General features: G+C 43.3%; 1 protein-coding gene across 9 annotated transcripts in view; it reads left to right on the forward strand.

Moving 5' to 3' along the window:
* rad51b (RAD51 paralog B) overlaps nucleotides 1-16,681 on the forward strand; it is a 582,669-nt gene that overhangs the window by 238,676 nt on the left and 327,312 nt on the right. The window contains exon 8 of one of the 9 annotated variants that reach the window (XM_060828792.1): nucleotides 8,857-9,062. The exons of the other annotated variants lie outside the window; for them this stretch is intronic. Within the exon in view, the coding sequence (XP_060684775.1) occupies nucleotides 8,857-9,039 (183 nt within the window). The 3' untranslated portion in view covers nucleotides 9,040-9,062. The remainder of the gene's footprint in view (nucleotides 1-8,856; nucleotides 9,063-16,681) is intronic. 9 annotated transcript variants of the gene reach the window in all.

The raw sequence follows: 16,681 nt of genomic DNA on the forward strand, positions 1-16,681 counted from the left end.
ATCTAAATAATGGAGGGTGCAGAGCTCTGAGATGCAGAGAGATCTGCTTATCCTAGTGTATGAATTGCAAATGTTAGCGTGCAGATACTGCGAGTATTCAGGAAAGCTAATGGAAACTTTTTTTTTACAAGGTGAATTGAATGCAAGAGTAGGGAGGTTATGCTTAAGTTATGAGACTATATACAGAACTGGTCACTGTACTTAGGGAAGAATATTAGAGTGTTGGAAGCATTTCAGGGAAAACTTACTCAGCTAATACCTGGAATGACTGGATTGCATGATGAGGAAAGAGTGGACAGGCTAGACATGTAATCTCTGGAGTTTAGTAAAGTCAAAGGTGACTTAATTGAAACATACAGGATCCTGAGGGAACTTGACCAGGTGGATGTGGAAAGGATGATTCCTGTTGTGGGACAATCTCAAACAAGGGGTCATGGTTTAAAAATAAATGATCACCCATTTAAGACTGCAATGAGGATTTATGTTTCTCTGAGGGTTGTGTAGGTATTGGAATTCCCTTCTTCAAAAGATAATGGATGCAGAATCTTCAAAAAGGTACATCGATTCTTGATTACCAAGTGGAAGACAGATGTTGATGGTATACAGGAATGTAGAGTTGAGATTCAGGTCAAACAGTCATGATCTTATTGAATGATGGAGAAGGGCCGAATGGCCTACTCTTGTTCATATGTTTGCAAGATCCTTGCCCTCATTTGTAATTGCTCTATTTGAAGCAATCTGCTCTAACTGCTGTTTTGTTTTAAAACTTGTACTCTCCCATGCCATCTCTGTGAAGATATTGCTACAAGCTCTGCTTAGCAACCTCCCCCATCTTCAAATTCTCTCTGTTAAAGGCACATGCCGTGCGTTTGTCCTTCACTTCTCAACACCATTCATGACCTCAGGGTGGCTTAAAGCATTTTATAGCCAATTAAATGCTTTCAGGAAGTGTCGTCACTGTTGTACGAGGAAGTGTGACAGTCAGTTCGAGCGCAGCAACTTTCCATATGCAGCACTATTGTAATGATCAGATAATCTATTTTCGTGATATTAGCTGAGGAATTGCCTGGGATACTGAGAAACTCCCTGGCTTCTCCTAAGGCAATGTCTCTTTTGCTCAACTGAGACAGAGCCTTTGTCACACTGGAAAGGTCACTCTCTGGCAATGCAGCACTCCCTCAGGACTGCACCAGATGTCAGGTTGAACGTGTGCGCCAGTCTTCCGAGTAGTATTTGAATCCACAACCTCTGACATATCCTCCATTTTCATTGATTTCCCTTTTCACAGAGTGTATTCTGGATTGTTTGATGGATCCAAATAGGGATCAGGAGACAGTGAGGTCTGCAGATGCTGGAAATCAGCGTTGAGAGTGTGTTGCTGGAAAAGCACAGCAGGTCAGGCAGCATCCGAGAAGCAAGAAAATCGATGTTTCGGGCCAGAGCCCTTCATCAGGAATCATTCGATTCATCAGGAAACGTCAATTTTCCTGCTCCTCAGATGCTGCCTGACCTGCTGTGCTTTTCCAGCAACACACACTCCACCCAAATAGGGATCAGGCTATTATACACCTGGTAATAGATATTGAAGCAGGTATAATAAATTATTTCAGTGAATGATACCCTAGGAAATAGTGACCATAATGTGGTAGAATTTAACATTCAACTTGAGAGTGAGAAATTTGTTCAGAAATAAACAGTGCTGAACCTAAAAAAATGGGTAAATTCAAAGGAATGTGGGCAGAGTTGGAGTGGACTGGGAAGCAGATTTAACAGAAAAGACAGTTGAGGAATAATGACTGATGTTTAAGAAAATAGTTTAAGACACAGGACAAAGATGTAGTCCATTGAGGAAGAGGATTCTAGGAAAGGGATGAACATGCCATGGTTAACCAAGAAAGTGAAAGTCGAAAGAAAAAAAACACAATGTGGCAAGCTTTGGTGGTAAGCTAAAACTAACAAAAGATGACCAAGAGAAATGGGGGGGAGAATAAACTTTGAGAGTAAACAAACAAGAAACTATATGAAAACAGAGTTTCTTTAAATGTACAAAATGGGAGAGAGAAGCCAAAGTGATTGCAGGCCGTTTAGAAAATGAGGCTCAAGAAATGATAATAGTGGACTAGAAAAGTAAGATGAGTTGAATCAATATGTTGCATCAGTTTTCACAGTCAAAGACGTTCATTACATTCCAAAAGTGCTAACTAATCAAGGGCCAAACTGTGGGAACTATATTAATATGATAGCAATCACCAAAGACAAAGTGCAAGAAAACAAATGGGGCTAAAGGCCGTTAGGTCCCCTGTAACTGATGGGTTGCATCCAGGATATTGAAGGAAGTAGCTTCCGTAGCAGTGGGTGCACTGCTAGTAATCTTCCAGGAATCCTTAGATTCTGGAGAAGTCCTGATGAATTGGAAAAATGCAAATGTGACACGTCTATTCCAAACTGGATGGAGATAAAGAACACGTAACTAACTAAAGGCCAATTAGCTTAATATCATCAGTCCTTGGGAAAGTGTTAGAGTCTAATATTATGGATGTAACAGCAGAGCAAACCATTCAGAAGTATTGTGGTGACACGGTGGTTCCGGGGTTGGCACTGCTGCCTCACAATGCTTGGAACCTGGGCTTAATTTCTCCCCTCGAGCAACTGTCTTTGTACAGTTTGTACATTCTCCCAGGGTACTCCGGTTTCCTCCCACAGTCCAACGAAATGTAAGTTAGGTGGAGTGGCCATGCTAAATTGCCCATACTGTACAGCAATGCGTAGGCTAGGTGGATTAGCCATGGGAAATGCAGGGTTACAGGGACATGGTGGGATGCTATTTGTAAGGTTGGTGTGGACTCAATGGGCCAAATGGCCTGTTTCCAAACCATAGGGATTCTGTGATTCCATGATAAGTAAATAATATGATCAAGCAGAGTCAGCAAGCTTCACAAAGGGAAATTATAGCTGACAAATTTATTAGAATTAATAAGGGAGACCCAGGAGATTATAATATGTTTGGATTTCTGAAAGTTGTTTGATAAAGCTATTTAATAAAATTGAAGCCCATGACATTGAGGGTAACATGGATAAAGGATTGGCTTGCTGTCGAAGACAGAGAGTGGAGCTAAGGGAGGCATTCTCAGGATGGTAACTGTTTGAGTGTCACAGGGGCCAGTAATGGGGACAAAATTATTAATAAGGTAAAAAATGAGGTCTGCAGATGCTGGAGATCACAGTTGAAAATGTGTTGCTGGTTAAAGCACAGCAGGTTAGGCAGCATCCAAGGAATAGGAAATTCGACATTTCGGGCATAATTCCTGATGAAGGGCTTATGCCCGAAACGTCGAATTTCCTATTCCTTGGATGCTGCCTAACCTGCTGTGCTTTAACCAGCAACACATTTTCAACAAAATTATTAATAACCTTGGATGAGGGAAGTGAAACCACTGTCATCATGTTTGCAGATAGTGCAGTATTAGGTGGGAAAAACCAAGTGACAAAGATGGCACAAATTTACAGAGGGATATAGGCAGGTTAAGTGACTAGGTAAAAACTTTGCAGATGAAATATGAAGTGAGAAAATTTGCAGCTTGTGGAATAGAAGAGCTGAATATTATCTAAACGGTGGAAGAGTGTTGAAATCTGCAGCACAGAGGGATTTGGGGGTCTTTATCCATGAATTAGAAAACAAAACCAGCATTCATGGTCAGTGGCTAATAGAAAAGTGAAATTGAATGTTCGCCTTTATTTCAAAGGGAGTAGAATTCAAAAATTAGGAAGTTTTGTGAAACCATACAAGGCATGAATCAGACCACAGCTGGAACACTGTGCCAAATGTCCTCTTATAAATGTGTCACCTCAACTCAAAACTGGAGGGAGATAAAGAACAGTTAACGAACTAAAGGCCAATTAGCTTAATATCCGTCCTTGGGAACGTGTTAGAGTTTAATGTAACAGATGTTATCTGAGCAAAACATTCAGAAATATAGTGGTGGCACGATAGTTCAGTGGTTAGCACTGCTGGCACTGGAGGGAATCACTAGGTTGATTCTGGGTATGGAGGGTTTTTCGAATGAGGAGAGGTTGGGTAGTTTGTGCTTATACTCATTGGAGCTGAGAAAAATGAGAGGTGACCTTATTGAAACATACAAAGAATGTTAGGGTGTTTTGTAAAGGTAGTTGCTGAGCAGTTGATTCCCTTCGTGGGAGAGTTTAGTTCCAGAGGGCAGAATCTCAGAGCAAAGGGTCACTCTAGCAATCACTAAAGCAAAAATGCTAAGAAAACAAATGGAGCTAAAGGCCAATAGGTCCCCTGCAACTGATGGGTTGTGTGCAGGATATTTAAGGAAGTAGCTTTAGTGGATACAATGCTAGTAATCTTCCAGATAGGTGAGGATGATTTTTTTTCTCTCTCAGATTAGTGAATCTATGGATTTGTTTTGTTATAGAAGGGCTGTAGAGGCTGATTCATTAAGCGCATTCAAGGCTGAGGCAGATTGATTTTTAAATCTGTAAAGGAACAGAGGGTTATGGGGATAAGGCAAAAACATGACATTGGAGATCATAGAGTCATAGAAATGTACAGCATAGAAACAGACCCTTTGGTCCAACCCGTCCATGCCGACCAGATATCCCAACCCAATCTTGTCCCACCTGCCACCACCCGGCCCATCTCCCTCCAAACCCTTCCTATTCATATAGCCATCCAAATGCCTCTTAAATGTTGCAATTGTACCAGCCTCCATCACATCTTTTGGCAACTCATTCCCTACACGTACCACCCTCTGCATGAAAAAGTTGCCCCTTATGTCTCTTTTATATCTTTCCCCTCTCACCCTAAACCTATGCCCTCTTGTTCTGGACTCCCCGACCCCAGGGAAAAGACTTTGTCTATTTATCCTATTCATGTCCCTCATAATTTTGTAAACCTCTATAAGGTCACCCCTCAGCCTCCGACACTCCAGGGAAAACAGCCCCAGCCTGTTCAGCCTCTCCCTATAGCTCAAATCCTCCATTCCTGGCAACATCCTTGTAAATCTTTTCTGAACCCTTTCAAGTTTCACAACATCTTTCCGATAGGAAGAAGACCAGAATTGCACACAATATTCCGACAGTGGCCGAACTAATGTCCTTTACAGCCGCAACATGACCTTCCAACTCCTGTACTCAATACTCTGACCAATAAAGAAAGCATTCTATCTGAGCTCATTGTGTGCAGAGCAGTTTCAGTGAGCCAAATGGCCTACTACTGTTCCTAAATCTAATAGCTTTGCGGTCTTTTACGTTCTCACTATCTAACTTGGTAAAATGTTTTGAGATTTTTTAATGATGTGAGGAGTAAGGAAACTGAGCTACTGGAGTTGTTTGTGCTCAATCCTCAGCATTCTTTTCTAAATGTTGCTGCAGACTGCAGTTGTGCAGGATAAGTTTGGAAGTGTGTTGCTGGACCAAACCTTAATAAAGCGACTGCTGAATTTGACTATTGGAAATTGTGTCCCTGCGTGCTCATAACCGTTTCACACTTGGGGCCTTTGTGGGAGACTGGGCATTTTCTTGTGTTTTTTCATGGATGTGTGCACTGCGGCTAGAGTGAGCCTTCATTGACCAATCATGGAAAGAGGCCACTCAGCTCTTTGAGTTTCTACTGACCCTCCGAAGAGCATCCCATACAGAGCCTCAGCCTATCCTGGTAAACCCCCTATTTCCCATGGTTAATCTATCTCGCCTGGACTCCACAGGGAAATTTTAGCACGGCTAAGCCACCCAGCCTGCACACCTTTGGGCTGTGGGGGGGAAACCGGAGCACCCGGAGAAAACCCATGCAGACATGAGGGGAACATGCAAACTCCACACAGACAGTTACCCACGACTGGAATCAAACCCAAGTCACTGTGGATCAGTAGTGCTAACCACCCATTATGCCACCCAGTCCTGAATGAGAACATAGTGGTGAGCTATTTTGAATGACTGCCGTTGATGTGATCTAGGTATAGCTACTGTATTATGAGAGATGGAGTTCCCAGATTTTGATCTACCAACAGTGAAGGGATGGAAATATGTTTCCAGGTCAGGATTGTGTGTGACTTGGAGAGGAGCTTTCAGGTGACAATGCTCTCATGTGTCTGCTGCCCTTATCGTTCAAGGTGATATAGACCTCATTGGTTTGGAAGGTCCTGTCAAAGGCAGTTCCTGCAGTGCGTTCTGGGCCAGATGACCTGCTTCCACATTGTAGGATTTTGTGAATAAACACTGCTGCCCGTGTAGATATTTTTGGGGTGGCAGTGATTGAGTGGTTAGCACTGCTTCCTCACAGCCCTAGGGATGCAGGTTCTATTCCAGCCTTGGGTGACTGTGTGGAGTTTGCACATCCTCCCCATGTCTGCGTGGGCTTCCCTCAGTCCAGAGATGTGCAAACCAGGTGGATTGGCCATGGGAAATGCAAGGTTACAGGGATAGGGTGAGGGGGGTGGATCTGGGTGGAATGCTCTTCAGAGGATTGGTGTGGATTCACTGGGCCAGATGACCTTCTTCCACACTGTGGAATCTGTGAATACACACTGCTGCCCATGTAGGCATTTCTAATTGACCTGTTAAGTGATGTTATTGCAAACTTTTTGAAGCACACAGGTCTTAAACCCAGATCTTCTGGTTCAAAGGTAGGATCACTGCCGTGGCACCAGACGCACTCTGCTGACAATTTGCCGTATTTAAGGTGATTGATAGTTGTCCATCAAGTGGGTTGCCTTGTGTTGGATGGGGGCTGAAAATGTGTTGATGGTTAAAGCGCAGCAGGTCAGGCAGTATCCAAGGAACAGGAAATTCGACGTTTCGGGCATAAGCCCTTCATCAGTCTTGAGTGATGCTGGTGATGTATCTACCCAGGCACGTGGTGAGAGTACTGTCATACTCCTCTGTATGGGTTGGCTGTGCATAAGGTATTGTCCAGGAGATTGGTGCAGACTGGAGGGTTGGTATTCCTGATCCCCACACTTGTGCACTGATGCACTGCTCTTGGCAAGTTATCCCCTTCGAGTGACAAGAGTGGCATTTTTCTCATCTCACTTGCAGGGCGTTGCATTGTATCACTTGGGATTTTGAGGATGTTCAATGGTGGAACCAGTCTGCAATGAGAGTGAGACACTGTGAATTGTGGCTGTGACTACCTGAATCCACTGCATTACTCAGAGTGGCCTCCTGCACATTTCATAGTTTTGGCAGCGTCTGTTATTTTTTTGTGTGCGCGCTGTGGGGGTGGGGAGAATGTCTGAATCCAGCTGCACAGATCCTTCCTTTGAAGGCTTCAGACTGCTGTTAATTGAGAGAAATAGTTGCTAAATCGCACAGAAGGTCAAGCCCCCTCGTTGGCTCTTGTTTCTGTTTAAACCTTTCTCAGCTGGTTTCCAGGTGCAGGGTGCTCTTGCTGTGATGTTGGAATTAAACAGCAGTCAATTGGAAAGCTCTCCAGCAAGCATTCCAGGTCCGTGGTATGCTGATGTCATGGAAAGAGGCACTGCTCAGGCCCAACTGCAGCTGATTAACTGCACCGTCCTAGTTGACCTTCGTTGGAGCTTTTTGCTTTCAGTAGAGCCCTTGTGTGTTATGGCACCTGTCAACTTGAGTTATGTTTCTAAAGTGAGGATTTCACACAGATTAACCAGAGCCTCATGTGTTTGGGGAATGGGGATGCTTCCAAAGTGGATTGTTGTTGTAGAATAATGTTTCTCTCTCTCTTGCCCTTGTACTAACCCACCACCACTTTGTCACTGTATCTGAGAGTGAGATACGATGTCCTCACTCCCCCGTCCCTGCTGTCAGGTCTCAGTCCAGCTGACGCTCTTCATTCCTGAGTTTGGATTTGCTAGTGACAGTGACAACCTTGATAGCTGAAGCTAGTCCCGACATCACACGACTAATTTTATTTGTTTGCAGTGACTGTCAGTGACCTGAAGCCTTTTAGTATGTACCTACCATCTGAGTGGGCTAAACTGCTGCCCAGCAAGAAGCTGGAACCTTCTGAAATGTACCATCCACTGCTGCATTCGGCTATCCTGTTATCCTCTGGACTAACTGCACCAGAATTCATATTCACGATAAAATAAGCCTAGTAGATCATAATAAGTCATAGTGACCTTATCAAATTAACCTCAGTGGTATCCTGTTGCACTGAGACAAGTAGTATAGATTAAAGTTGACACCTTTTATTTTTCTTAGTCTCATTGCACACTATCTGTAGTCGAGGAAGTACACAGGAAATCTTTCCTCCAGTCAGTAGCTCAGAAAGAGGCTATTTGGCCCGATGTGTCTGCTCATGCTTACGCTCTTCATAAGTTTTTCCCGCCTTAAGTTTTGAAACCCTGTCAACATCTCTTCATATGCTTTTCTTCGTCTTGCACTTGTTTTCCATTAAATGCATCTATACCATTCACTTAAACAAGCATGTTCTAAATGCTAGTCACTCTATAGATGGTTTTTTTTCTTTAATTCCTTATGACTTATTAATGAGAATTTTACGATTTGCAGGGATGTAGGCCAGGTATTGGAAGGCGGGTCTAGATTGGTTGGGATATCTGGTCGGCATGGACGAGTTGGACCAAAGGGTCTGTTTCCATGCTGTACATCTCTGTGACTCTATTTATTATCCCTGGTTTTGTACTGCCCCACAAGTGGAAACATTTCTATATCTGTCAAATCCTTTCATGACTTTCATCGTCTGTTTTCTATTAAAATGAGCCTGCTCAGTCTTTTCTGATAGAGATGGTTAGCTCAGTTCAGCAGCCGGTTTGTGATACAGAGTGATTTCAACAGCCCAGGTTAGAAACCTATGAAACACTAAATTACATATTGACATGAAATATTTAATTACAACAGACCTTTTTTGAAAAGGACATCCAGCAACAGATGACTGCAATAAATTCAAAGGCTGTGAGAAGAAAGTGCTTCTGGATAGTCACACCTGTTGAGGTGTCAAGGAAGCTTCAAAAGGATGGACTTAAAGTGGAGGAATGTGCTACAACTGAACTGTCATCTCCTGAGAGTTACCTCAGACTGTGATGGGAGAAAATACAGCACTTTGGGTGAGAGGTATCATTTGCTTTCTCCTTTTAAAGAAACAGGGTTTAAAAGCCCATTGGTCCTGGCCTTTGTATGCTCGGATAGTTTGCTGGTAAGCTGAGATGATCTTATGCTAAAGCCTGGGTTTGAGTTTTACTGTGCTTAGAAGGTCACAGTCAGAACCACACACTAGACATCTCTGCATTTAGTCTCTTGTTATAAGCCAGTTAGTGGACAGGAAACAGGACAAGGAAGATGTCTCTCACTTTTGAGTGCTACTAGCCAATTAGCACTAAAGAGAAACAAGACAAAGACTTCAACTAAGCTGCAAAGCCAAGCATCAACTGTTTGACAATCAGTGCTTCATAATCTATGGCTCTGAATGAATCTGAGGCTCAAATATATATCTTGTAACTTCTTTGAACTCATTTCTTATTTCTGATGTGTGTGATGCATTTTTTTTTGTTTGTTGTGTTTAGTATCTTATAACTTCAACCTTTTGTCAACTCAAATGCTCTTTTTCAAAACTGAACTCTTGGGGTTGGGAGAAAGTTACCTACAAGGAAGAGGTACTTTGTAAATTGTCCCAACTGTAACCCACCGAGGAGGTGAGCGAATAAATCCAGTTCGTTCCCCCCTCTCTGGGGAGCTTGACAACTTTATATCCTGTCTGGAACTGAAATAACTTGGGAACCTTTCCCAGGATCTGGTTATTATAAATTGTGATTGTAACTAGCGTTCCCTTGAACTTTCATGCCAGCTGCTTGGGTCTCCGAGGCCTGAGCATTTCAGAGCCATCTGGAGCAGGAAGTTGATGCTAGGATTGGCGTGCCGATGCTGACATGGGTGTGGCTATACTCGTGTGCAGCCACACCGTTTAGAATGAACATTGGTCGTAACTTAAACCCACAGATGAATTGAAAGCATTAGAGCAGGTAAATTGTCAATTTGAAGCCTGTTGTCTTGAAACAAAACTGTAAAGGATCTCTTGAGATTGTATTGCCACAAAATAGACATGTCCACCATGAGTAGATTTGGGCAAGGTGACTTTTGAAGATTTAAAAGTCCTGTCCTCAAACAGTTAAGAATGTTAGTGAGGCATTTAGGATTAAAATGTCGAGCAGGTGGAAATTGAGTGCGATGAGCAGATAGTGTAGCGGTCAAGAGATTATAACTGGAGCTGTAAAAAAAAAAATTACAATGTCCAAGAAGAGAAGAGAAGACAGAGCGAGAACAGAGTCATAGAACCCCTACAGTGTGGAATTAGGCCATTTGACCCATCGACCCTTCAAAAAGAAAATCCCTCCCAGACCCATACCCTATCCCTGTAACCCTGCATTTCCCACGACTAATCCATCTAGCCTGCACACCCCGACACACTTTGGGCAATTTAGCGTGACCAATCCAACTAATCTGCATGTCTTTGGACTGTGGGGGGAAAACCGGAGCACCTGGAGGAAACCCGTGCAGACACTGGGAGAATGTGCAAACTCCACACAGTCACCCGAGGGTGGAATTGAACCTTTGTCCCTGCTGCTGTGAGGCAGCAGTGCTAACCACTGAGCCACCGTGCTTTCCCAAAGAGAGAGAACAAAATCGAAAGGAACAGAAAGAGCAAGGAGAGAAGTAAAAGGACTTCAGGAAAAACTGTACAATAAAAGAGCAGGAGCTGACAAACAGGAATCCTTGCTGCTTAGACTTTAGGGCAGATGCAACTCGATGGCTCATCTAATTCCTAAGTTTAAGGAAGCAGAGGTGGAAGTTTTCTTCTTTTCCAAGGGGGGAGCACAGCAGCCATTCCAAAATTGGTTCTAAGTGTTATAGAGCAAGTTTACAGGGAAAGCGCACAGGTTTGCTCTTTTAGAACATAGAATAGTACAGCACGGGGAGAAAGTGAGGACAATGTTCTCTCTATGTCTCTGATCATCTTGTACATCTGTATCAAGTCACTTCATGTGCTTCTCTCCAATGAAAAAAAGCCCTAGCTCTCTCGACCTTTCTTCATGATACATGCCAGAATGCTGCCTGAACTGGAGGGCAAATCTCCTCTACACCCTCTCTAAAGCTTCCACATCTTTCCTTCAATGAGGCGACCAGAACTGAACACAATATTCCAAGTATGATCTAACCAGGGCTTTATAGAGCTGCAGCATAACCTCAAGGCTCTTAAACTCAATACAAGGCTCTTAAACTAATGGAAGCCAACACACCATACATCATCTTAACAATCCTATCAACTTGGGTGGCAACTTTGAGGGATCTATGGACATGGACCCCAAGATCGCTCTGTTCCTCCACACTGCCAGTGAAGAATACTGCCTTTAACCCTGTATTATGCATTCAAATTCAACCTTCCAAAATAAATCACTTCACGCTTTTCCAGGTTGAACGTCATCTGCCACTTCTCAGCCCAGTTCTGCATCTTGTCAATGTCTCATTGCAACCTACAACACCCCTCCACATAATCCACAACTCCACCAATCTTTGTGCCATTGGCAAACTTACTGACCCACCCTATTCACTTCCTCATCCAAGTCATTTTTAAAAATCACGAAGACCAGAGGTACTTGAACTGATCCATGTGGAAAACCACTGGTTACTGAGCTCCAGGCTGAATACTTTCTATCTACTGCCACCCTCTGTCTTCTATGGGCCAACCAATTCTGTATCCAGACAGCCAAATGTCCCTGTATCCCATGCCTCCTTATTTTATGAATTAGCCTACCATGGGGAACCTTTTCAAATGCTTTGCAAAAAATCTAGAGGCACCACATCCACTGCTCTACCTTCATCAACATGTTTTGTCACCATCCTCAAAGAATTCACTAAGGCTTGTGAGTTATGACCTGACTGTCTCAAAGCCATGCTGAATATCTCTAATCAAACTGTGCTTTTCTAAATAATCACAAATCCTGATCCTTAGAATCCTCTGCAATACTTTGCCCATCTCCAACGTAAGACTAACTGGTCTGTAATTCCCAAGGTTATCCATATTCCCTTTCTTGAACAAGGGAATAATATTTGCCACCCTCCAATCATCTGCCACCACTCTAGTACGCAAGGATGATCGCTAAAGGCACAGCAATCTCTACCTTTGCTTCCTGTAGTAACCTTGGCCAAATCCCATCTGGCCCAGGGGACTTATCTATCCTCATGTTTTTCAAAATTTCTAGCACACCCCCCTTAACATCAATCTGTTCGAGCAGATCAGCCTGTTTCACTCACATCCTCAAAAACGATGAGATCCTTGTCACGAATGAATAATGAAGCAAAGTATTCATTAAGGACCACCCCTACATCCTCTGACTCCAGACACAAGTTTCCTCCGTTATCCCTAATCAGCCCTACCCTCAATCTGCCATCCTCTTGTTCTTTTCTCTGAGGAAAGTCCCTGATCATAAGGCAGTAAATAAGGTGATCTTAAGTGCATTTGTGCCAGAGGTGTCCAGTTAAAAAAAAATCCTTACCTCCTCAAAAGGCACTGAACAGACATCCCTGGAATTTGAAAGACTTAAGCTTTTGACCATTGGGTCTGGTCATTCATCACAGCAGCCATTTCGGAATGCCTCTGGGAAATTGTTTCCTTTTGAGGTCTTCACAAATTCCTTACCCATCCCAGCATGAATGTCTGTTCCTCCAGGCGCATTGATGGGTCTCGCCAGGTGGGCAGTCACACTGACGGATGATGATGAGTTGATTCACAAGCCCTGTTCCAGAAGAAACCCTTCAGTCGACACTTCCCAACCAATTGGACAGGATAGAGGTGGAGAGAATCATGGGAAATGGAGCATCCATGGGAGAGGGGAGAATGCTTGGGGCCTCTCTTCAGGTGAGATGCAAAGTGAGGTGAGGAGGTTTCTGTATTTTAATTGTGGGGCGTGTCTGGCCCAACTGCTAGAGCCTGCAGGTAAATTCTGTGGATTTTATTCGGTCACATTCATCCTATGCAGCGATAGAAACCAGTCAGAGAATGTAATGGACCAGATCAGGCCTCTGACTGTGACTGCGAATCCGAGTGTAGGCATTCCTGGGAGTGTAGGTGGGGTTAAATGAATCCATGAAACTTATTGCTACCAAGAGGCGGCCAAATTCTACTGCTGGGAAAAGACCTGACCTTTCCACAAGGAGTTCAGTAAATGGTGGTTAAAACTATTGAAAGAGAGTACATGCTGGCTCCTTCTGGGGTGGGACATTGTATTGGGGCGGGTGACTGCAGGAGTTGTTCCCCGCTTGCCTGTGGACAGGATTAACCTGCTTCGCTGCAATGACCTGGTAGGAGTAAAGGTCATAGCATTTCCCTTCGTCTCTAAATTGCCCAGATGAGTTCAAGGAGTTTGAACAGCTGCAGGAAAGAGTGGTGGGCATTTTCTCTGACCGTGTGGTCACATGGTTCATGGTCAGACCAGCTCAGCCAGTGGAGGCTGATGTGGCGCTGCAAATACAAGACTCTCCAGGTTGATACGACAATTTTTTCAGGAGTCTGGAAGACGTCAAGGAGACAATAAATGGAGCTTCCTTCTTTCCAGGCAAACAAGCCGATCTACTGTTGCAAATACAAGAGCAGCCTGCTCGTACTGAAGCTGAGGCAGAAGCAGTCCTGAATGTTAATGCATTAGAAATAAGATGCTGATGAGGAATTAACCCCTTACAGAACTACAAATGAGGGATGGACAGTGTTCCACCAGTGACGTGCTCAGGATACTGTAGGCAATTATTGTGGCTAGCTCTCGAGATTCAGGAGGCTGAGCGTGCTGTTATACTCAAAACCCAAGTTCAGAATAGCCAACATTTTTATTGGCCACAACCCCACAAGGAAGGTTTTGCCGAACCTGCCGAAATGTGGAAAACACCACATGATCCACACCTATGATTTCCCGTGCCAACTCTGGGGAAACATTCAAAAAGGTGTTTGTGGTTCATTTGGGATCACTGCCCAAAACGAAATAGGGCTCCCAGTATATCCTTACAACCGTGGATGGGGCTACCCATTACCTAAAGGGTGTTCTCCTGAGAACTATATCTGTCAAAGCATTGAGGAGGGAATGACCCAATTCTTCACCCACTCTGGTCTACTCATCGCGAGAGTTGGATCAAAGCTCAGATTTCATGTACAAAATATTCCAGAACATCATGGGTACCTGTTTGCATGTCAGCTAAGAACAGCATTAGTTTGGGTTGTGATGCCCACCAACATAAAATAACCTTCTGACATATGCTGCTGCATGAGGAATGGTCATTGGGCTGAAAAGCCAACTCTAAGAGATTATGTCAGAAGGTGACCTTTAATCCAAAGTTACAAATCACACAACACCAGGTTATAGTCCAACAGGTTAATTTGGAACCACTAGCTTTCAGGCAGTTGTGTTTTGCTTTGAAAAGCTAGTGCTTCCAAATAAATCTGTTGGATTATAACCTGGTGTTGAGATTTTTTAACTTTGTTCAGCCTAGTCCAATACTGGCTCCTCCACATCATGCGTTTTTTATCCAAGTTATTTTAATGATGTGGTAAAATGCAAAAGTGGATATGAATTCAGTCACATGAGAGTAGGGAGGATAGGATCAAAAGTAGGCTATTGATCCCATCAAGCCTGCGCTGTTATTTAATATAATAATGGCTGATAGAGTACCTCTGTGCTCTTTGCTCGCATTATCCCCATTACTCTTCATGCAATTGGTAGTCAGAAATCTATCACTCTCTACTTTAAATATACCCAAAGACTGAGTGAGCTTCCACAAATATCTGGGTAGAAATTTCAAAGATTCGTAATACAAGTTAAAAAAAAATTATCTTCATGGCAGTTCTGAACAGCCTCCCACTTATTTTTAAATTGTGCTCTTGGGTTTGGACTCCCCAGCCCAGGGAAGCATCTCACCTGCATCTACCCTGTCTATTCCTCCCAGTACTTTATGGGTTTCAATCAGGTCTCACCTCATTCTTTGAAAGTTCTATTGGCCCAGTTTACCCAGTCTGTCTTTGCAGGACAGCCCCACTATTTCTGGGACAAGTCTGATGAATCTGTGTTATACACCTTCCATGACAACATTATCTTTCCTGAGGTAAGGAGACCAAAACAGCACATACTTCTTCAGGTACAGTCCAGTGAAGATTCTACACAACCGAAGCAAGATTTCACTACTCGTGGTCAAATCCTTTTGGGTAAAGGCTAATATTCCAGTAGCTTGCTCCACCTGCGTTTTAGCCTTCAGTGACTTATTGACAAGGACAGCCAAATCCCTTTGTATTTTGACACTTCCCGGACTCTCTATGTAATTTAAGAATTGCTCTGCATACTTGTTCTTCCTACCTAAGTAAATGGTCTCACATTTTTCCCATGTTATATTCCAACGGCCACTCACCAAGCCTGCCCAACTCCTCCTAAAACCACCTTTCATCTTCGTCCCAAGTCACATTCTCACTTAGCTATCCACAAATTTGGAAGTATTACTTTTAGCTCCCACCTCCTTGTATGTCACTGATATATACTTTAAATGTTTTGAGCTAACATGACACTTGTTAATACGCCACTGCTCACAGCCTGTCAGTGTGAGAATGATTCATTTATGACCACTCTGTTTTCTCCCATTAGCTAATCCTTCTTACATGATAGTACAGAGGAACCTCGATTATCCAAACAAGATGGGCAGGCACTATTTTGTTCAGATAATTGATTATTCGGTTAATTGATTCCATGCCTCTCCTCTGGGGCTCGGAGTTTTCTGAAGTTTCCTTTCTCCTCGCTCTGCCTGCTTTGCTCCCTCTCTCTGTCTCAGGGTTTGTTTCTGAGCAGGCACACGTGTGTAAGGGATCTGCAGCTGCGTACTACAACGCTGGTGGGGAGGGTAATGAGGAGGATGCAAAGATGCTTCTTTGTAATTTGGATAAATTGTATCGGGAAAGGCATGGCTAATGAAATATTACTTGGATAAATATGAGATTATCCACTTTGATACCAAAAATAGGAAGACAGATTATTATCAGAATGGTGATAGATTGAGAAAGAGCAATGACACCTGAGCATCCATGTACACCAGTCACTGAAAGTAAGAATGCAGTGAAGAAGCAAATGGTACATTGGCCATCATAACGAGAGGATTCAAATAAAGTACAGTGTCTTTTTGCAGTTCTATGGGGCTTTGGTGAGACTACACCTGGAGTATTGTGTGCAGTTTTGATCTCCTTACATGATGAGAGCTATGGAGAAAGTACAAAGAGATTTAACCAGACTGATTACTGGGATGGCAGAGCTGACATATGAAGGGGAGCGATATCGAGTAGGACTATATTCCCTGCAGTTTAGAAGAGTGAGGAGTGATCTCATAATTCTGATAAGAGTCTTGTGATCTTGTCAGAAGGTCAAGTATCACCTGCCCCTGGCGTTTATCAAAGCCTGTCTGAATAGGTTGATTGAAATAGCAAGTCTAGTCAATGTAATCGATCCTCATAATTACACTTCAGTATTGTTCTACTAAACTTGCTCTGCACCCTACCTAGGGTGATACTGAATATAGTCCTCTCTGTAGGTGTCTATTGGTTCCCCTTCATCTATCCTGCTTTGTATCCTCTCCAAAGAATTCTAATAAATTTGTCAGGCATGATTTGCCCTTCATGACACAGTGCTGATTTTGCATAATTAGGAATGAT

Source organism: Hemiscyllium ocellatum, chromosome 8, assembly GCF_020745735.1.
Source record: "Hemiscyllium ocellatum isolate sHemOce1 chromosome 8, sHemOce1.pat.X.cur, whole genome shotgun sequence".
NCBI classification, from domain to species: Eukaryota; Metazoa; Chordata; class Chondrichthyes; order Orectolobiformes; family Hemiscylliidae; genus Hemiscyllium; species Hemiscyllium ocellatum.